The sequence below is a fragment of the Plectropomus leopardus genome, chromosome 15, assembly GCF_008729295.1.
Source record: "Plectropomus leopardus isolate mb chromosome 15, YSFRI_Pleo_2.0, whole genome shotgun sequence".
NCBI lineage: Eukaryota > Metazoa > Chordata > Actinopteri > Perciformes > Serranidae > Plectropomus > Plectropomus leopardus.
This window is the reverse complement of record NC_056477.1, coordinates 16,460,977-16,483,558: the sequence shown is the minus strand read 5'-3', so window position 1 is coordinate 16,483,558 and position 22,582 is coordinate 16,460,977. Positions and strand designations below refer to the sequence as shown.

The following is a 22,582-nucleotide window of genomic DNA, read 5'->3' as shown; positions in this document are numbered from 1 at the left end:
TGTAAGTATTATAAACGTTTGTTTGCCACAAAGCTTATTTTCTGCAATGAGCCAAAATCCAATGGGAAAATCCCCTCAGCTTTTTGATGAGGGAACCAGGGTAATGCTTACCTCAACATCGGCCTACAGAAAAATGTCATCCCTGGGGTTCTCTATAGAAGTCATAGTCATGAAAGAAAATATTGACTTAACAGAAGAAAAGAAAACAATGTGCAACATTAAAATTCAACTCATTTATTTACTAGAGTTGAAGGTAGACAGTTTCCATTTCTGATGTATATAATTGGTCTGTTAGTGAGGCAATTTCAGATTCAAACGATAAACTTCACACAACTGGCCTGATGAAATCCCACCTCAACGGGTTAACTCTTTGCTGTCAGTGTTTGCGGTCAAACCATCCAGAAGACTGCAGCATTGTCCCAGAAGTGCTGAATGGCTGTCCTGTCTTTCCTCTAAATGTACCTGCACTAAAACCAGATGTGCTCAGAGAAAACTCATGCGTCATCTATTCTATCGTTTCTATTTCTGAGGAGATGGGAGGAGAGGAAAATGACTAAAAGAGGAAGCCACAACAGTCAATCGAGGTGTGGCCCAGATAGGGTCAAGACATGCGTCACAATCCCCAAAGTGCATTCTGGGAGCTGATGCTAGGGGGGGTTACTGCCTGGAGTGCCCAACCATGAAAAGGGCAAAAAGACAGGTTGGGAATTGGAGCCATCAAATACATCCAAAGGTTACCATGGCAGGCTGCAAATGCCTGTTTCCTGACTCTCAGAAAACATACAAACATCTACAGTAAAATGTACAGATCAATCACTGACTATACTAATCTATGAATTATATTGCACAGAAAACAAAAAAAAAATGAAACAAAATGCATATAAATAGTACTTCTGAATGAAATGTACATTACATACAATAGACGCCTCCTAGCTTGAAATAAATAAATAAATAAATAACGCAAATACAGACAAAAAAAGGATCTTCTTTTCTCATTTCTTTCGAATAACGTGTGCCATGATAACTTCAAAAAACGTGTGTTTGTGTGTATGTGCATGTGTGAGGTAGAACTCAGAAAGACGCACCACAGGAGACAGGAGCATCTGCAACGGAGAAAATCACTGAACTGAGTAAGGGCACTTAAATTAAATATGTTAAATATCAGACAGCTGTGAATAACGTCTGAGAGAACCTGCCAAAAGGGTAAGGTGACTAATTTTGAGTTAGTCTCTGGTGACAGTCCCCACATACAGAACTCATTCTAGCCAGTGGAGTGGCCTATATTAAATTGTTACAGCGCTAACAGGAATCACTAGCTCCTCACATCTCGATTCTCTTACATTCACCCTGTTCTTCCTCATCCAACAGACCATTGCCTAGAAATTACATCTAAGTAACCAAAGTTAAAATACAGTCAGTTTACAGTATGCTATAAAGAAATTCAGTGTCAGGGCAATCTGACTGCTTGTCAAGATGCACACTATCAGAGGTGAAATATATTTAAAAAATTGGATACACCAAGGGACGCTTTCTACAAGAAAGATGAGGATATCAAAATAAAATCATCTGTAACCGGATCCAAGATGAAGTGCGCTATAGTCTACTATTAAAAAGATAGTTGGTGATTCATTCAAATGTCCCAAAAACAATACAAAAAATGCCAAATAAACAATTCAAAAATATACTCAACATAATTTTGCAGTGCTAACAGTGTGGTAGTCGACTGTGTAGCAGTAGCTAAAAAAACAGCAATGTGTAAAGTACACTCAGATCCCTCTCTTTCATAACATACATCACAGATTCACATCAAAACATACTCTGATTCTTTCCAGCAAAAATACAGTAATAATGATACACTTTCAAACCACAATCATTTACAGCAAAAGAGGGGGAGGGGGAATAAAAACAAACTGTACATTAAAAGCGCGGCTCTACAAACTAACATGAGAAGTTCCGTTGGCCTTTCCCATCACACACACTGATGAGGGAAGGTTTGTTTTTTGTGTGCCAGTGTGTGCCAGTGTGTGTGTGTGTGTGTGCCAGTGTGTGTGTGTGTGTGTGTGTGTGTGTGTGTGTGTTGTATGTGTGCGTTATCTGCAGCAGGCCAGCGCACCCAGAGAAGCGTGGCTGTCCAAGCTGCTATCTGTTTCAGAGGTCATGGTGGGGTCACTGCTCGGGTCAGTGGGCTCTGTGGACATGGACGAGACATCGTTGGCCGAAGAGGAGGAGGACGTGGGCTGAGGGGGGCTGTCAATCACTGCTGCACCTGTGCTGCGAAAAACACACGTCAACGCATAGGTTTCATTGAAATACACAGGATATTACTGTTGTCTACGGAGTCATAAAATACATAAAAAGATGCAAACAGTGCATCTAGCTTTAAATTCTCCCTGAGTACTGATATGGCCATTTGCATGTGAAAAGACATCCAGTTTAAACGTTATTCTGGAAACGTTACAAGTTTATTCTTGAAATATTATGATTTGATCACAAAATACTACAAATCCATTCTCAAAATATGTCAGCCTTATTCATTAACATTTTCTCCTAATTCCCAAAGTGAGTATGGCCCTAATATACAGTTCACACTTAAAATTGAAATACTGTTTATTTCATCATATATGCTACTTTTTAAACAAAGTAATAATAAACTGTTATTACATCCAGAGCCTTTCAAAATATTTTTATTGTGCAAGTTGACGTTGATGTTAAGAAAAACAGCTAGATTGTGTAGCCTTAAATCATGTATGCATATAATCAGTATTCAGTGATCGTCATATAAAGTAATATAAAGTATTCAAAGTTTTAACTTTTCTTTATGCATTCTCATTGTCTCTCATTTTTATTTTAAATTATTTTATTTCCACTGTTGCCTGTTACTTCTGTGTTCTTTTATGTTTTGTGATTTAATAGAATCTGTACATCTGTTTTTGCATTTTTGCATATGTTAGTATGTGTGTATATCATCTACATGTGTTTTCACTAATTGCTAAATAAAGTAATTTTTTTGAAAAAGTATTATCAATCTTGCATTATTTAATCATATGACTGAGCATCATAATCTTGTGATACAAAACCTTGTGGACATTTTTCTTACATCAATCCTCTGATAAATGACCATTTATACCATCATGTGCCTCTATTGACTCACTATAATCCATCCTTCCCACCTCTTCTTATCTCCCAGAGTTATCATGATTACTCACCTAAAGGAGGCGGCTGGCCTCTTATCACTCCATTTCTTGTCCACTCCTCCCATTCACTCACTTCCTTATAAATAAGCCCTACAGATGAGAGAGCAGGAGAGGGTTAAGTAGGGAGATACAGAGAGAAATCATTGACGTGTGTATATACTTTTTCTGTACAGTGTGTGTTGCATACTGTACACTCCAAGCCGCATCGTGTTTCTAACTTGGACAGGGTGTGCTGGTGTGACCCTTCTAAAAATGAGTGAGGGGTCATTATCACCTGGCAGGGGTTAGGATGAGCTCATCCTGCTGCACAACTGATAAGTGATATTTACACACAATCTGAAGTCCTCCCTTGCTTCACAGAATCAGGTTCCCCCACAGTGGAAAACACTGACAGGCTTCAGAGAGGGATTTCGAGTCACCACAACGCACCCTCTGGCAACTACAGTGGAGACTCAGAGCCCTTCAGGCAACAATGTCTGTAACCAACGGACTGCATATTTACACATTCGCTGGCTGTCCTGCTGGATTTCTTTGGACATGGTTTATTTTTGTTCTTTCCTTGAATAGAAAACAATCATGTCACCACCAACAAATTGCTAATCATAGACTCTGGCCAGCTGATTATTTCTATTTCATAGACAAATCTAATTTGCAGAAATTTAATGCAACTACAAACTATCCAATTATTAAATGTATCCAACTACAGCGGATACATTTCATAGTTACTAGCAGTTGTACAATAACATATTCGATGCTTAATTAGTCTGGTAGTTAACTTTAAGTATTTTGAAGCAAATACTGATCTCTTACGAGAACGCTGTGTGACAAAAATTATACACATTTTTCCGTTTATAAAAAAGCCTAGGAAGTCCACGATTTGTGATGTTTAAATCTAAGGTTAAAAACATACATCTGTGAGAACCATTTTATAAGGACTGACTAAAAACACAAAAATGGGTTTAAATAGATAAATAAGTCACATGGTTTAAATTCTAAAAAGTTGGTTACATTATCTCATTTACTTCATTCTTCATAGATTAATTTGAGATGTAAAAGTATCTGTTCTGTGCTCTACATGTCCAAAAGAGTCTGTCTCCTCCCACATGCCCTGGGAACTTGCGGCCATTTTTCTCATTAGAGTGAACCTCTCGCTGAGGAAACATCACTTTTACTCTCATGATGATTATTTCCCCTCCCTCAAGAGCCAGAGGGTAAATAATACACCGACAGTGAAAAGAGAAGTGTTGCGTGTACTGGTGAGAATCTTAGTATGCTGTCTAACCTTTCCACTCTTCCACGGTATGCTCCCTCTCATCCAGCTGTTTGTCCAGGATCTTTGGAGGGGGCTGAGAAAGAAAAAATAGCTTGAATGGCACATCATACAAGAGCAATGCCAACTTTCCGCTTTGAGTGATATAATTAAAATCTCATGTGACCCATTTAAGACTCATACGCTCCGATCAGCGAACCACTTACCGCTTCCACTTCAGCTGGGTCGTACCAAACGTTAATGTAGGGGTGCTGCAGGGCCTCGTCTACAGAGATGCGCTTAGAGGCATCAATCACTAACATCTTAGATAGGAGATCTCTGGCTTGGCTCGCTGAGGGGAGAAAAAACCAAGATAGATAAGATGCTGGTAATCACAAGTCTACAAACGTGATTTGACAAAGACTTATGTATGATTTTCAGTCATGATAACACAAAAACACTACCTTTCAGTTTGTTGTGGTCTGAGTCAGCAGGGAAGAGCACATCTGGGAAGAGTTTTTCGAAGCTGTAGCCAGCGTAGCGTGGTCTGTTTTCTACATACGTTCTAACTGACTGGTTCAGCTTCATTAGAAAATCCTGAGATGGAGTGCCTAGCTGCTCGATTACCTTGTTCCACTGGTCAATGTCTGAAGTGTGAATGTTAAGGAAACATACAATTCACTCCCACACATATACAGTAACACACCATCAGGGCACTTTGACATTTAACTTTCTTTGGAGTCGCAACAGCTCTGCTTATGTAGTCCACACACACAGATCACAGCATCTACAGTGATGCAGCCTCTCACTCCTTTCCTGAGCAGCTAATACATCACTAACTACCGCCTTTAATCATCTCGTTTGGCTTGACGTAATCACAATAGATGTGTGCAGCAGAGCGATGATGGTCGTGTTTGTCGGGTGGAAAAAATTGAAAATGAACAGCAATGTGAGAGAGGGACACTCTCAGGACAGTGTTGGATCTCTTCACACAGAATGAAGTGATGACACAGTGATCAATCAATGATGGGGAAGGATACGATCAGTGCCGGGGAACAACACGCTTCCCCTGATCATCTCGGCCACTATGCAGCCCACTGACCATACATCCACTGGAGGTGGACGTTTAGATGACAGGGAGGTGGACATGCAAACGCAATGGTGAGATTTAAAGAAAAAAAAAAGCACAAACAAAGTGAGAAAGATGCAAGCAGAATGGCAGTGGTGTGATGGCGTGTGGAAATGAAAACGGAGAACATGCAGCAGCCTGATATATGAGAGAAAGCGATGCAGTGAGCTTATAAAAATGAAAGCTGACACGTTTACTGCCAATGACAGCCAGAAAGCTTCAAATTAGGCATGTTACACCGTGTCATATTAACAATCCCCCTTAGCCTGAGACAAAATACTGTATTCTGACAGTCTGCACAGCACGAAGCACAAACACTTTACAAAGATTGTTAAGATTAACAGCATGAAGAAGAATTTAAAAAGTCCCAAGGATACAGTCCCTTCCTGGGAAGAGGATTTTATGGCGAACCATTTCCGCCAGTATGCAGCCCACAGACCATATGTCCACTAGTGAAGTGGAACAAAGCCAATAAGAGGTGAGAGGAGTGCACAACAACAGGTTAGTTAGACGTAGGAGGCCAGTTAGTGAGCAGTTTCTCACAACAAAGTCCCATCATGTGCACAAGCACCATGCAGCTCACACTGTGTTAAAGCAGATTTATCTTCAGGTCCCAGTACATGGGGTTTGAACAGGTCTAACACAAATCTTTCTAACGAAAACTACAAAAGGGTTGGCAGAAACAGTACATTGACTACTAACCATTGGCTTGGTAGCCCATTCCCAGGATAACCTCTGGTGCTCTGTAGTAGCGTGTAACCACGTACGGCGTCATCAGGAGGCCCGTGGCAGCTGTCCGAGCCAAGCCGAAGTCTAAAATCTTCAGTGTGCAATCTGACTTGACAACTATGTTACTGGGCTTGAGGTCCTAAAGAGGAGCACATACCAAAATGTCAATTTTGTAAATGTTAATTTTGTCAATAAACAGCAATGACATTGTTTGAAATAAAGCCAATTAACAGCTAGAAACGTAGTGACAACTCAGTGACAACTTAGTGTATTTTTCTTGAAAAGCATACTATGTAGGGATTGACGGTTGCAGTATGTAAACAGTGTTGCAACTAAAATGAGAGCCAGAGCCAGATCCCAGATTCATTCGTTTTGGACTGAGCTGTGCACGCTTGGCGTTTCGCCTCACTATATTCGCGTTTTTTTCAACGGCGTGTACACAATTTTCATAGCTTCCTTTTGGATGTGTGCTGCTCACAGTCTGGCACCGGGTCGATACCTTTTTATGAAGTCCTGCCCTCAACTGCCCCAGTGCCAGGGAATGCTCAAACACCGCAAAATAAGAAACAACATAAGAAAATACAGGCAGAGGGTGAAGTCTCTGAAGAGAAATACACAGCAACACACTTCCAGTGGCTCATAAGTGATGATTGAGAGGGATGACTTCTGTATGAGTCCAAACCCCACATTACCACATCTAGGCCAGCAGCATTGTGTGTTTTTGTGAAGTATCGTCTCAACATGTCACAAGATAATAGTGTGCTAAACTATCCATCATGACAAAAATCCAACTGATAGCCTGGAGAAGCTATTTCCTAAAGATGACTTTTTGTCTATGTCATGTTTGTCTCTGCAGTGCAAATTGCTTTCTGAGGTGATTTGTTTGCTAGTAGCAAAGCATTTACGGATTCCAGATGAATCAGGTGGTGGCATTTTACAATATTGATTTTTGGGGGGTGCTGCTTTTTCATTCTAGCTAGGAATAATGGATTGCTGAAGATGTAACATTCCCTTAGAGGACCTTTGCTGAATATATTTTTTTAAGATGCTAATTCCATAAGCAGCGAGGCAAGGGGGGGGGGGCCCGAGGATGGGCGCTATATTTTCATGATGATATGTGAGTCTTGATATCAGTGGGGCATGATGAAGAGCAGCTGTGATTAGCTAGTCAGTGGGACACACTCACTGGTACTCACATGCTCTAACAATTCATGTGTTACTATACAATCTACCACTAAAAACAAAAAAGCATGGCTCAAAACACGCAGAGAGGTAGACTGACTTCATTTTCTGCTCAGGATGCCTTTACTATATCTTTACATTGTAAAAAGTGATTTGCTGCTATATCATTGTTGTTCTGCAAGTCTCATACAGTTCATTCAACATACTAGCCGTTATCAAACTACAGTCAGCGAGCAAATACATTAGTGCCCTATTATAATTTGATGTGACAACTGTCTGCATATTTCTACTGCTAAGGCCATTTTCACTTGTTCAGTCGTTCTGTAATTGTAAACACAGTCCATGCTGGAGGTGGGATCACCAGAGGCTCCACAATACAATATTATCACAGTGCTTTAGTCGTGATACAATATTATTATAATTTTAAACATTTTGTGATATGCTGAGTATTGTAATAACATGAATTCTAAAACATGGTGATTTATGACCTTTTTATACTGTAAAATATGTCTCCAAAGTTTTACAGATAAAGTTTTTCACTTCAGTCATTTTATTGCAGCCAAAAGTATCTAGTTAATTGAGAAATCAATAGATTAGTATTGCAGTAAGTTACCCATATTAATTATTAATTAATTTTATAAAAAATTTATACTTTGTGTCCATGTATCCATACAATATTGCCACACAAAGTACTGACACACTATGCTGTTAGGTTCGCCCCCCATCCCATCTATGCACACACTTCACACCTGCTTGTTACTGATCCTTATGGGAAAATAAAACATTTATCTGGCTCATTCAAAACTGAGGTCAGAAGTCTGTATCACCTCACATCAGCTTCAGAAAAGCTGCTAAAAAGCCAGTTCATTTTGTTCAAGGACATCTCATTAAGAACGCTTGCTTTGACTTAGACTTTACAATTAAAGAAATGACACAAATATTACAAAGTTTATGTTTTTCTCAAATATATTTTCAATAGGGTTTTTTTGGTAATTAAAAGACTATATTCGTCATCCTATAGTGTGCCAGTTGACCATTTGCCCTTACGCTTTAGTGTCAAGTGTCACTTAAGGTTTAAACTGTTCTCCTTCGGTACACTGCCCTGGCATTCATCTGTGCAGTCGCAGCCAGCTGCTTACCCTGTGAATGATGCCGGCAGCGTGGAGGTGTTTGATACCACACAACATCTGATAGAGCAGATACGACAGCCTCTCGTGGTCCAGCTCCATCTGAATGACCTGGCACAGGTTGGCATCCATCAGCTCCATTACCAAGTATCTGACGGAGCACAAACAATTTTGTGGTTGGGAGGCATCTTAGCAAACACACACACACACGCAAGAGGACATAGTTGGATTTTAGTACATCCACACTTCACATGTAGTTACTTACACATCTTGGAATTCTTCTAATGATTTTTGCGGCGTAAATACATTTAAAAGGCCGATGATCTGTGGGTACAAAATGACATAAGTCAGAATGATGTTTTTGTGTGTACATGTCACATTGAAGCACAATATGATTTACACACATATTTAAGCATGCAAACGCTATTAATTTCTGCCATTTTAAAATGCCCCGTCACCCACGGGTCATGTGGATGAATATATTTGCATACTTACATTTTTGTGATTGACACATTTCATTAGGACTAGCTCTCTGAACGCCCTCTTGGCATGGGTTTGATTTTGAAACGGCCGACTCAGCTTCTTGATGGCGACATTTCGTTCAAGGATTTGGTCGTAAGCAGAGCTGAGGAACAAAGTCAGGGAATCATTTCAAAACGTAGCCTAAAAGGGATTAGCGTTACAGGTCATGGGTCTTACTTCAACAGTTTAAAAACCTCAGCTTTTGTCATAAAAGAAAAAAAATCATATAATTTCTTGAGGTGACAGTAAATTATTCTTTCCTCTAATGAATGTTCTGGGGACATTTTGGAAACAGTGACCCACATTTCATCAGAAAGCTGTTTGAACACTCACCAGACAATTCCCTGTGCTCCTGAGCCGATGGGTCTTAGATTCTGGTATCGCTTCAGTACTGTGAACGTCGAATCCCCAACATCTAGGCTGTAGAACTCTCTTTCTCTCTTGTTTTTGTTCATGGCGAAATCTTCAATTAGTGCCTTCTGTGCATCCAAAAATGTCCTCTGTGTAAATAAAGACGGGCACACGTTTAAATATTTTGTATTGCCAGGACAATACACCACAGATTCCAGCACCCCGGCCAAAAATTGGAAATTCAAATCAAAATCCAAGCTCCCGAAGAAGCAGATTAGGAGTGGAGGAGAAAAGACACTGCTGAATTTCACACTTGAGGCAAGCACTGCGGTTCCTTATCTCAGCAACTCAGCAAACACACCAGGATGTGGAAGATTTGATATCATCAGCAGTGGTGGCAGAACAGCAGGCCACAGCGAGGTCTACTCCATCATATGAAACATGACTCTCGGAGTGACTCTGTCACACTGGAAAACCAAGCCCAGTGATAATTCCTGCGAGTTTGGAGCCCAGCCCAGGACTCCAGCCCAGTTCTACAAGCCGGTCTTCCACGAGCACATGTTAACTGGGTCAAGTTGCACCATGCGGCTATGAGCCCAGATAAGACTCAACACCGAGACACCAGTTTGTGTGCAAGATGTCCCCGAACATGTTCATTAAAACAAAACCAGCTCAAATCTAAAAAAGGCGACTTCCTTTCCCTCCCTTCATTTCTTACATAAGCAACTCAATCACCCTCCCCTCTCTTCCACTCTGCCGACACACAGTCCATATGAGGGATATAATTGCCAGAATAAAATGAGTCAGCTCTCCGTCTGTTCCTCCAACGTCACAAAGACGTACATAACATTCACCTCCCTCACAACATGGAAATAGACTTGCCGCCTCTTTTTATATTTCAGACAGGAAGACAATTATGCTTGTCTGATTTATGAATGACATTGCAGTTAGTGTACAGCAGTGGTATGTACAGTTATCTGTCGCTCTGTGGTAAGGTCATTATTGCAATAATGGCAACCCATGAGGGTAATTAGGGTCAGGTCGTCGCAGGGAGAATCACAGTCTGATTTGATCCCCTGAACTCTCATTTAGTCACACACACAGTGTTAATATTACTGCCCCTGCTGTGAAATAAACTAGTATTGACGCTTACAACGACATGCTGCATCGACAAATACCTCTAAAATCAATGGCACACTATTAGATTGCAGTTATATGTCGGCCGCAGTATTCACAAGGAATGCAGCAGCAGCCACATCAGTAGTCTCAGCAGCACCTAAGAGGTCTGGACCTCGTGGATGGACTTGAAGGCAGGGAGCTGGAATACACCTCAGGTGGCCTTTGTATTCTGCAAAAGCAGAAATATAGCAGGGGGTCATTCCTAGAGCGCACTGCCCTCTAATGACTTAACCTCTGTTTTCTTCAAACAAGCTGCTTCAGCGTAATGATTTAATGAATGGCTTCCGGAGCACATACTTAAAGGGCAATTCACATCTTGGACATGGTAATTAACAAATATTATACTCCAATTAAAAATATTTGAACTGCACTTTCACATTAACACAGTTCACAATTTTATGGTGCAGCTTTCTTATCTATACATCACATACCATAAAACACACAACTAATAAAATCTAATAGGTAAAAGTTTATACTTTTTCCATTGATGGTATATTATCTCATGTTCTCCTACAATCTCAGCAATACACGTGCACATTTCAGAGGGGAAACAGAGGACACGCCCCCATCAATATTTATAATATTTGCATATCATAAAAAACATGAAAGCATCAGAGGACGTTTATTCTGGCAAAAAAAAAAAAAGATTACAAAGTAAATGAATGCAGGAAAGGCACAATTTTGTGCATTAAATTTACAGGTATGCAAGAAATGAAGTATATGATTTTATTTTAAGTATATGATTTTTTGGCAGACACCCCTCATGTTTCCTGTGTGCCCCCTCCCATGTTTAAAACAAAACCTACGCCCCTGCACATATGTATTACATGATACCATATGGAAAAGATGACTTCTATAACATCATATCATCATATACGCTCAAAACAAAGCTGACACCAGTCCACACACAGAAAGACGCAGAGAAACAGAAGACCTTGCTTCATCTCTCAGTCTCATATTAACAGCAGAGACTGAGTGAGGACCATTATCGAGCCGTTATTTATTTTAACTCGTTGTCAGCGTGTTAACCTTGGCCATACGACCCCTCGTCTTGTCTTGACGGAGGCAGCTGGCGGACTGGAAAGACGCAAGCAAGAATGCACGCCTGCTAAAAACGTAGCATTTATACGCCGGACAGTGCACGAACAGACATTATTAAAGTAATAATGACAGTCGTATCGTGATATGACCGGGCCTGTTTGTGAAACAGTGCGCAGTCGGTGGTGAAACAAGCCGCTGCTTAAATCTATATACGAGCTCTACGCCGTGTATAGACGTATCGCATTGTAACGACACGAAAATAGAGTGCTCTCGGTGAAGTGAAGCTATGATTTAACACCCTAAACAACAACCACGTCGGTAAGCAGCATGCTCATAGCGACATACGACCCTCCCCCACGGCCAAACAATAAGCACGTCTGAGGAGCAGAGGTGCGAATCCTCATCTTACCTCTGTCATCAAATCAAACTATCGATCCCCCCGCGGTCCGATCGGCGGCGAAATGTTCCGGACTATTCGTTTATGCCGCCGATTGTGGATGATTTATTCCGTTGTGCGGCTTAAAAATACATGACCTCACCAAATTCACTTGCCTACGTTTCCATCTGGCTACTACTGACAGGCCAGGACGCGCAGTGCGCACGGGGCATGCGTCCCAGCAGTACGTCACTCATCCACAGAGACACACCCACCACTCCTCCTCCATCCATCCATCCTTTCTTCCGCCTGCCTATCTACAGACTACAAATTAGAGGAAAAAACTGAGAACAAGAGTGGAGGAACGGGAGGAAGATACCAAATGCAGATGCTTCCGTGCAGCACTGAATGGTTTGTATGAAAATGACATGAATAAAATGCTACAATCATCAACACAGTTAAACCGCTAAGATTTTGGACAAAAATGTAAGACAATGCTCTCAACCGTCATCACCATAATAACACCAAATGATGTAATATAAACGTTCATCTTAAGATCTGTTTAGTTAAGTCTTGTATTGTCTTTGATGTCCTTTTGTGATAAATGTGTATGAATCAATAACTGAAAGGCCTAGGAGGCACAGGCTCAGGGGCCAGAGGTGTCAGGGCTTTTACCTGCAAAATGTTTCACAAAATAACATGTATTGACCAGGAAGAGCCACAAAAAAGACAATAAAGAGTTGCAAGAACCTGGGACAAACACAGTAAAAATACAAAAAGGGACAACACAACCAAATAAAGATGCACAATGACTACAAAGCAAGGCAAAATGACAAAAGACACAAAATTACCTCAAAAAGACACAAAATGACTGCAGAGAAACACAAAATGACAAAAAAGACAATTACACACACACACATATAAACAAAATTTCCTACATACAAAATGTCTACAAAAAAGACACGATTTATGAAGAGACACAGACTGCCTCAAAGAAAAAGAAAAAAACAAGCAAAAACACCACAAAGTCTGTCTATGTGATTTAAGTCCTATATAGGAGCAGTGCTGGGGCCTCTTACATGTCTGTGCTCAGGGGCCCATCATTTCATAATGTGCCTATGTTTGCTTTCTATCCACCTGCTGCACTCAGGTAAAAAGAGATCTTAATCTCAATGAGGGAATATCTTGTGGAGGAATGGTGTTCATGCCTACACCAACAGGCATGAGGTGGCCTGACTTCAAACTAAGACATTTAATGTTGGTTTGTCTTTCAATTCACCTATCTATCCATCTATTTATCTATCCACCTATACAGACCCTATGCTGTATGATAGATAATAAGAAAGTGGTCATATTTTAGTCCAACAGCAAATGATGTTGGACTTGCATTTCCAATAATATATATATATATATATATATATATATATATATATATATATACTCTCTTTCCTTATATATATAAAATATTTATTTCCAATTAAATATGAAGCTCCATATTTTCCTACTTTATATTTCAGAAATGTCTATATTCTGATGACAATAGAGAAAATGTCAGACAGGCAGTGCCAGGCTGTATGGTTTATGGATCACTGTAAGTCAAAACGTCATTCACATTTTTTTCTGTAACTAAAGCTAAAAGCACTGAAAACTGATGCCCATTTTGTCCCACAAACTGACCTCACTGCAAAACCCTCCACAGAGGAAAAGGACAGCCCAGTCCACACAAAGGTCATTAAGTGACACACAGCTTCAAGCAAAATAGTCACATTTTTCTCAAGCAATTTGGCATTCATATGGATAAATATTTCAAATTTGCTCTTTCTTTCTTCCTCCTGTTCTATCTTTCCTTCAGTCTTTTGTGCTTTATTCTTCAGGTCTATTTAAATTAGGCAAGTTAGTTGGTTGGTTTGTTAATACTTTTATAGATTTTGCAAACAGTCTTGGAGTTGGAACCCAATTATTACAGTATGATTGACAGGTTTTTTATATATGTATGCAGACTTGCAGACAACTAGATCTAAGTTGATATTTGCTGAAGGGATTTATTAAAGCTGTGATGTTTGGTAAGGAGACAAAATACCAGTTTTAAGAGTGGTATTTACAGTATTGTCAAAAGGAACTGCACTGAGTGTGATTTTAATAAAGAGATTTATGCACTTATCCTTAAGTAAAAGTAAAAATACCACCCTGTGAAAATGCTTTGTTACAAGGAAAAGTCGGGCTTTTAAAATGGCACTTAAAAGTAAGTATAATCAGGAAAATGTACTTTAAGTATTAAAAGTAAAAGTATCCAATGATGAAAATCTTTAAAAAAAATAAATAAATAAAATACATTAAAAACACACACACACACACACACACACACACACACACACACACACACCGCAATATTCTTCAAAAAGGGAGGGAGAAAAAAACACTCAAAAACTTGAAATTATTAAAATAAAATAGAAAAAAACACCCCAAAACTCAGAATTATTTAAAAAAGAAAAAAAAAAACATTTTAAAAAATTGGAGGGGGGGAAACACACCCAAACTCAAAATTATTACAAAAAGACTTAAATGTTTATCAAAATAGTTGGCAATTAATTTTCTGTGAATCGACTGATTAATTAATCAATTAATCGTTTTAGCTGTACTTGTATAAACTGTTTGGTAATTTTATTTACAACAAAACATAATATGTTATAAACTCTCTGTATGATTTTTAAGTAAAAATCGGAATGTGTGGGGTAACTAAAACTGTTAGATAAATAGTAAAAAGTACAATATTTCCCTCTGAAATGTAGTGGAGCAGAAGCATACAGTAGCATGAAAAGAAAATACTCAAGTACTAGTACTTCAAATTCGTATTTATGTACAGTACTTGAGTAAATACACCTAGTTACATTCCACCTGAATATACAGTTTTGTCAGTTTCCGGGGTAAACAGTGATGCAGCAGTGATCGTATATACATCAATAAAGGGTTTATTTTGCAGGATCAGTGTCATCAGGGCAATATTTAGCATCTTCTGTCAGCCCGTGGATCTTATTTCCTCTCCATGTGGGATCATTTGTGGACTATGCTCTGCAATAATCTATAGCATATAACAGTGAGGATACCATCTAGAGTTCGTGCATCACTTTCTATACGCTACAACAGCGTTATTATGCACGGAGCCATGCTCTGCGAAGGCATGTGACTGAATAAGGACATTAGGGTAAAATTGCGTTAACTTAGCGCTGAGTAGTTTAAATTCCCCCTGCACCCGCCTGACAGCCCTGCATGCTTGTTATTTATCCTCGTCCCTGCGCAGATACCCCGGGGCCTGCAGAGACAAGCTGCGCGCGATAAGCGGCATGGAGAGACGTCCCAGCACCGACTCCCGCTGCAACACAAGCCTACTACGCTTTCTTACCCCTTGTTCGAAGAGAGCCCGCAGTGTGATGATCATCGTGGAGGAGCAGCCCGACAGCAGCAGGCTACAATCCACCCGTGTGGCCGAGGTCGTTCGTCCTTCCCAGGCGTCTCTGTAGCGCACCTACCGCCGGGGATCCTCCGCACCTTTGGGCGTCAGACGGATTAGTTAAATCGGTGTAGCTGATCTCACGCCACCCGCTATTGGTGGCTCTGACCTGTCGCTGTCAAACCGCGAGGCTAATCCAATTATGTGTTTAAAGGCGAGAAGCTAAGAATAGCCCCAATTACAGTAAAAAGTTTCAGATCTTCAGCGTGGTGCTGGTGGCGATCGAGCAAATGAATGGGGCACCATGTATAGTTAATGTCATTGATGAATTACCTGCCGGAGCGGAGCAGCGTTTACACAGAGGACGTCAAAACAGCAATGCGATGATCACAAGGATTATTTTGGATCGACGGTGGGAGCACTGAAGATAATACAAAGGATCAGAGCGCTGACATAGGTTACATATGGTACCAGGTAATGTTGAGCTATCATCCTTCATCTTCATCTTCCTTCTTATAGTGCTGCTTTTTGACAGTTTGCTGAAATGAGGTGGGTGTCCTCACGTTTACCTCTGAGATTTCACATGTAAAGTCTCTCACTTTGGGCTCTAACCCCTTGCTAGACATTCACAGGACTGTAATGAGATTTACCTTTAAGAGTAATGCATAGTATAGCCTTCATATTCAGGCCTGTGACGACAAAAATCATCTTGGTGAAATGTGTTGTTTGGTAGGGGCTGCTTATGCTATAGCTACATAAACTGGACTCAAGGCAAACACATTATCTTCACAAATCATTCTTTGTTTGTCATGATGCATAAATTCGGGAATTTAGTGAAAAAAAGGCAGTAAGAGACCTAGATCCTGAAGAAGCATGTTGTCCCAAATTCCCAAGGATACAGTACAGCTTCCCCTCTGTCTGTGTCTATATCATGTGGTTGTCTGCTTAGTGGATCACTGAGGCGTTTTGTATGTAACAGGATAATAGTTGTTGACAGCATTTTAGTCCAAAGGCAATGAATAGGAAATGAATTAACACCCAGGAGAAAAAAAGTGTGCAAACCGGACATGGTATCAGATTATTAGACACAAACAGAGTTGACTCTAGATGGCAAAACATCCTGCAGTTGTATAAGAGTTATTCTTTGGGATTTCATTGTAATTATCAAGTTTTAAAGGTTGTGATTCAAGGTATGCAGGGGCTGTGATAAGATGCAAAAGTTTGATGTTAATGGTGAAAAGGGGCAAAAGAGGTCAGACTTTGTCTAGCCAATCAACGGAGCCATTTTTTTCTGGGGGGGGGGGGCAAGGAAATAATGCTCATAGATATGATAACATGAAAATCTTACCTCACAAAAAGGATAAAAAGAAAACAGACAAAAACAATTGGACAAATAAAGAACAGCAAAGTCAAAGAAAATAATAATAAGATCACTTCAATGATTCAAATAATTAGGTTGATTATATATTTAAAAAAAATAAACGTATATGAGTATATGACATGTAGAGTTTAATTTGAGTTATAGATAGTCCAATTATTTGCTAGAGCAAATTTTTTCCCATTTAATTTTAGATTTTGCTACTTTGCAATGATTTGTGGCAATATTTTTTCCATAGGATATCAACACAGCCAAATGTTTATGTAAAAGCCATGTTGTTATATGCACAGCACAGCTCCCTTATGTTTTTTACCCCATAAATATAGCTACACATGGCATTGGTGTTATTATAACTACGATAGCAACCAATGACCAGGTTTCTGTCCCTGCAGCAGTCACAACAGTAGCTTTACACCTGTAGACAGACCTCTTAAAGCGAGGACAGCTGGAAGAGTTTTTGCTCTACAGTGGATGGGTGGGTGCACCTGGCAGGGTTCCTACTTTTTTCTTCGATCCCTTCATCATAACCACAAACCGGCTTGGAGGGATACAGAGGGGTTATCGTATATTTTTATCAATATAATGATTTATACACTGATTTAAATAGCCTGGTACATTTTTAGGAGATGATAACCTCACAGTTGCTTTGGTGTTTTTGTTTTCAGCCAAACATTTAATGAACTTTCCTCATATCCAGTCGACAGTCTGGGTGTCACAAGTCCAGGATAGATTCAGTTTAAGTGCCTGAAGTGATTGGGTTGGTTTGTATTGGTGAAGGCATGTTGTGTGTGTTTGAGTAGGCTATTGTATAATGCTCTAAAACATTTTTAAAAAAAAACAAAAAAAACCCACATCTGGTGGAATAAAAAACACGACAGCTGGGTTTCACAGCCTTTACCATGCATGAGGAACTATCTGATTCTGTTTTCTGTAATTTGTTCGAGAAATGAGGAAAACTTAGGGAAATTTTTTTTCTTGCAGTACATTTTCATGTCAACACTTTATCCGTCAAAAGGTTGGGGCGTGCAGTAAAAGGTTTCTCAGACCTTTTAGGAGTCAGTTTGTTGCAGATATTTCTGCCCTTTGAGACACATAGTAATGAAAATGTGTATGCTAGTTGTTTTACTGTAATCTTTCAAAGTGTTGGCCATGTCAGATCAAGTGTAATTGGGTCTTTGATGTGCCGATAATTACAGCGACATGCAGTCTTTTAAAAAATAAGGAGCTTTCATAGAATGCATTGATCTTTTATTGTGTGATTGGTTCAGTTTTATTGTATCCACCTCATCCAGAGTGGTTTAATATACATCAAATAAGTCTATCTGAAAAGATAAGAAATAACTAAATAGATCAAATTGTCAAATTAATATGAATTGCACTTTATATATACATACATAAAGACATGAATAATGTTCAAAGTGAGAAAGCTTTTTTTTGCATGTTCTGCAGCTTTCCCTGTCTATCTGTCAGCTCAGGTTATTTTCTCCTCCTCACTCTCAGCTGTATATAGTTGTAGTAATACCTGCACACTATGTGACAACAAACTTAACATGGGATCATGATGACACAGTTGCTTTGGTGCCAGAATCACAGCTCCCTCTGGTTAGAAAAAAGCCTATTAGGAAATGGGGAGGGGCAGAGGGACAGTGAGAGAGACACTGAGACTAATGGAGTAAGATCATCTAATCGCAGTCCAGTTCAGAGAACTGTCTTTTCCTCCGATCTTTCTTATATAACTGTCTCTGAAGACAAAACAATAGTTGACAGGCTTTGACATCCACGGTAATACCCTCACACAGAGATGTGGAGATGAATGTGCAGTGAGGGTGAGGAGAGGAGAATGCAGAGAATAACAAGCTTGACAAAGAATATCGGCCTAATAATACAGAGAAAACGTTTTCATGAGTGCTGGAAGACATAAGACATTCAGATGTAGGTGTTTGATTTGCAAACAGAGCAAAATCAAGGAAATTAAACCTTTCCTCAGAATATGAACTAAAGCTCTAATAAGTGATATTTTGGGTTTGTACGTGTTTTCTTTCCGTTTGTTTGTATTTTTTAAAGGTGCGTGCTTGGAATGTGTGCAGGATGAGCAGCACATTTGTTACATTAGCTGAAGTACTGGAGGCACGAGGGGGACCTCTGCTGGAGGAGGAGGTCTGGTCCCTGCTGCTGAGCACTGCAGAGTCTTTAGTAGATGTCTCTTATGAAGGTAAAGCATTTTAGATAACCCCCTTTCACTACAGGCACACATCCATCATGTCTTAACCCTATAACCATACTCTTATGGTACTGCAATGTAAACGCAATATAAACATTTGAATATCTTGTAGTATTTCTGTTTTACACCATCTTTACTATAGAACTGTACCAGCAGCAGCAGCAGCAGCATCAAATACATTAAGGACTTCCTACTTTTTTTTTCAGGTCACAACAATATGTGTAACATCATAAGCCCCACCTCCTTGCTGCTGTCAGCCACTGGTACCTTAGCATTTAAGAATTGTGGCCTATCAGATGAGGTATCCACCTTCACTGCTCCAGAGATGCTGCAGGGCCGTGCCAGCTCAACCAAACCTGCCATAGAGAGGGTCAGTGCATACATCCTCACACCTGGCCTAACAGCAAACATGGACGTACACGGTGGACTGGCCAACCACAAAGCAGCATCTGTTTATACTGTTGGCTTTATTAATCAGTATTTTAAACTCTGCTGTTATTTCCCTACGTGTCTTTTCCTTAGACTGTAATATTTCAGGATGTCAGGAGTTGAAGGACGACTGAGGTGCAAGCACGCCATCTAGTGGCTGACTAAAGGAACTGCTACTTGAATTTTGCATTTCAGAGTCCTGATTTAACTTTGGCTAGGAAAGACTCTAAAGTAACTCCTGAATAAACACATAGTTAGCGCATAAGTAATCTGACTTGGTAAATGCTTCATATCCACAATTACAATTACTTCTATAAAACAATTTATGCAACTCATAGATAGATAAGCATTTATGTTTGAAAGTGACAGACATTATCACTTATTTGCATAAAACAAAACAACATGTGCCTTTTTTAGACCATTTTATTGCCATTCTGTGCAACAGCTTTGGCTCCTGTTTATTAGCTGCCAGCCACTGTATTAACAAATAAACAGGAAATATGTTGTCAAGTTTGAAATGATCTACAGAAATCAGAGCCATTGTTGCTTTTGACTTAACTAATGGGCGATTCATTGCCTGTTCAAACAGTAATCGGCATAACTGTCATATCAAAGGAGCTCCGTACGATATTCAGAGCATTAATGAAGACGAAAACAACTGTTTGCTATGTAAAGATGTAATGGAGTAAAGGCATCTTCATTAGAGAATGACCTCTGTGTCTGTTGTAATCTGAGCTTCTCTGTTCATTTTTGTAGTTTATGGTCCGGCCATGCATGCATGTTAGTGCACGTGAGTTCCTGTGTGTGTACCCAACTGGCTAGCTCTCTACACTGAGGTCACACGGCTGTCACTACTGATACAGACACAGCCTCATAGCCTCCAGTTGCCTCCTGGTTAACACTGTTAGTCCTGTCAGCAAGCTTGCCGTTGTTAGCACTGTTCTAAGTGATCTCCATGTTGAGAGCAATTCTGGTGGGGCAACACAGTGTTTACACAGGAAATTTGATGATATAATCAAAATATGTCACACTGTAAATTACACTGAACCATACTCGCACAACAAATAAACTGCTCACTAGTGAGAGGGGATGACAGCATTGTGATGACAAAATTCCAGTTGAATAATGTGATTTGACATCACACAAACAATTAAGATCTAACAATGTATCTTACCATATAAACAGCATCACCTGAGGACAGCCTAAATAGGAGTCGACAGATTATCGGCCTGGCTGATTATGAGGGGCGATATTTGGCATTTATTTATTTGTATCTGTATTTATTTTTAATTTTAAAAAAAGTTGATGAAATTAGTAAATTGAAAAGTGTGCATATCAAACTCAAACAACATCAGGGACATAAAGTGTCAGCATAAGAGGAACTGTTACGTTGTAAAACCTCAGAGAGCTATTTTTATTCATTCATCTTTAATTTCATTTTTTTTTCTTTTTTTTTGCAGGGAACTTCTGTGCATGACGTGAAAAGTTCCAGTTTTGATTAAACATTTGCTAAAGGCATTCAACCAAATTTTTGTGTTGGATTTTGTTATATTGCAAATTCTAAATTTTTACAGAAATATTTTAATTTCTATTGTAAATGCATATGGGTTCCAAATATCAGTTCTTGGTCTCATTAAGTACTATCGTATTGGCCTTGAAAAACAGATATCATCATTAGTGTTAAAGATTTCCAAACATCAGAAACTCAAGATGGAAACAACACCGACTTAAGGACAATAAAACACAATGCAAAACTCACACCATGAGCGGCGCACAGCTAATATATGACAGTCAATATACAAATCCGCCTCACACAGTGTAGCCTGCTACAGCAAAACAGCCACTTAAGCACCACAGAAAGCTGAACAGCTCCTTCAGGAAACATTACCCAAACTCCAGTACAATTTAAACAATATGGAAACTACATCATCAACTCCACATAGAAATAAGTCCATTAAGTCGCCCTCTGACAGTCGTCATGCTCAACCCAGCAGTCAGTACTTACTTCTAACGAATAACAATAAATAGACTCACCGACTCATTGCACCTGCTGTCCAGGCGGTTTCCCCTCCAAACAGAAGACACGGAGAGCAGAATAGGGCTTTTTTTCTGTGCTAGTAGTTAGCCAAGTTTCCTTTTGAATCACTCCTGGTTAAATGATCTTGTCTTATCTTTTCCTTTTTAAGTTATGATTAAGTTATCCGGTCGATGTCGTCCCAAACGTTTTATTTCTAATTTCTGCTCAAGGGGTAAAGTGCTAAATCGGAAAGGAGTTACTAAGTCTACACGTTTCATCCCACTTACTTTAACGTAAATTAACTACTTCCGGAGCACTGACCTTCAGGCCCCACCTGCTAAACCGAAGTGCGCGTTGAGCACGCGCGTGTGCGCGAAGGTGCAGAGCCACCTCTGCCGTGCCCCACTGAGCAGCATCAGGCACAAAGACAAATTCAGACATTACTAATAAAATGCAAATATTATAATTGCAAATAAGTTGACAAAGTTTTCTTTTAATTTTAAGCTCAGCAACATTATTGTATGGGCAAAGAAAAGTCAAAGACAGTAAAAAGCAATCTAAACTGCCTCAAACTAATTAGACATTACATACCAGTCAAAGCAGCATAACCGTACATGCATGCAATGATTTTTTTTCACATATTCTTATTAGTGTGGAGCCAGGCCCCTTTGAATATAATTAAGCCTGTTGCATCTTTGTATAACCAAGAGTTAAAAATAATGGATAAAAAAACCATGAGATGGCATCACTGTCACATAGTAAACCAGTGTAATTTGCTCAGTTTTGATAATTTTCTAAAATTCTTGTCCCTCAAACTGTTTTGTTTTTTTTGTTTGTTTTTTTTTTTTTTTTTTTTAATTTATCAGCAGGCAAAATAGTGGTAGGAACACCAGGGGCACAGCAAGTGACAGCTGTAAAACTGTACATCAGAAGACTTCCTTGGAGCAGTCAGCCTTTTCCACAAAAGGCTTTAAAATGTGCAGACTCTTGATCAAAAGGCTCTGAATATC

The 22,582-nt window shown here is 39.6% G+C and overlaps 2 protein-coding genes across 6 annotated transcripts in view; one reads left to right on the top strand and one right to left on the bottom strand.

The window, feature by feature from the left end:
- Positions 1-29: 29 nt before the first annotated feature.
- On the bottom strand, positions 30-21,841 carry mapk8a (mitogen-activated protein kinase 8a). Of its 5 annotated transcripts, XM_042501646.1 has the most exons (13): positions 12,113-12,307; positions 9,466-9,632; positions 9,106-9,235; positions 8,876-8,934; positions 8,623-8,761; positions 6,275-6,440; positions 5,484-5,555; positions 4,908-5,090; positions 4,671-4,795; positions 4,477-4,540; positions 3,207-3,284; positions 2,052-2,266; positions 30-2,017 (listed from the first exon to the last, which is right to left on the bottom strand). In XM_042501646.1, exons 1-12 carry the CDS (start codon positions 12,119-12,121, stop codon positions 2,091-2,093), a joined length of 1,368 nt encoding a protein of 455 aa, XP_042357580.1. In that variant the 5' UTR covers positions 12,122-12,307; the 3' UTR covers positions 30-2,017; positions 2,052-2,090. The 5 variants fall into 5 exon arrangements, with proteins under 5 accessions (XP_042357580.1, XP_042357581.1, XP_042357579.1 ...); XM_042501647.1 differs by lacking the exons at positions 30-2,017; positions 12,113-12,307 and adding an exon at positions 21,590-21,841 and having other exon boundaries at positions 2,034-2,266; XM_042501645.1 differs by lacking the exons at positions 30-2,017; positions 5,484-5,555 and adding an exon at positions 5,950-6,021 and having other exon boundaries at positions 2,034-2,266.
- Positions 15,992-22,582, top strand: part of ptpn20 (protein tyrosine phosphatase non-receptor type 20) — a 28,008-nt gene continuing 21,417 nt past the window's right edge. The window contains exons 1-3 of the mRNA XM_042501644.1: positions 15,992-16,001; positions 18,970-19,117; positions 19,333-19,496. Of these exons, the coding sequence (XP_042357578.1) occupies positions 18,994-19,117; positions 19,333-19,496 (288 nt within the window). The 5' untranslated portion in view covers positions 15,992-16,001; positions 18,970-18,993. The remainder of the gene's footprint in view (positions 16,002-18,969; positions 19,118-19,332; positions 19,497-22,582) is intronic.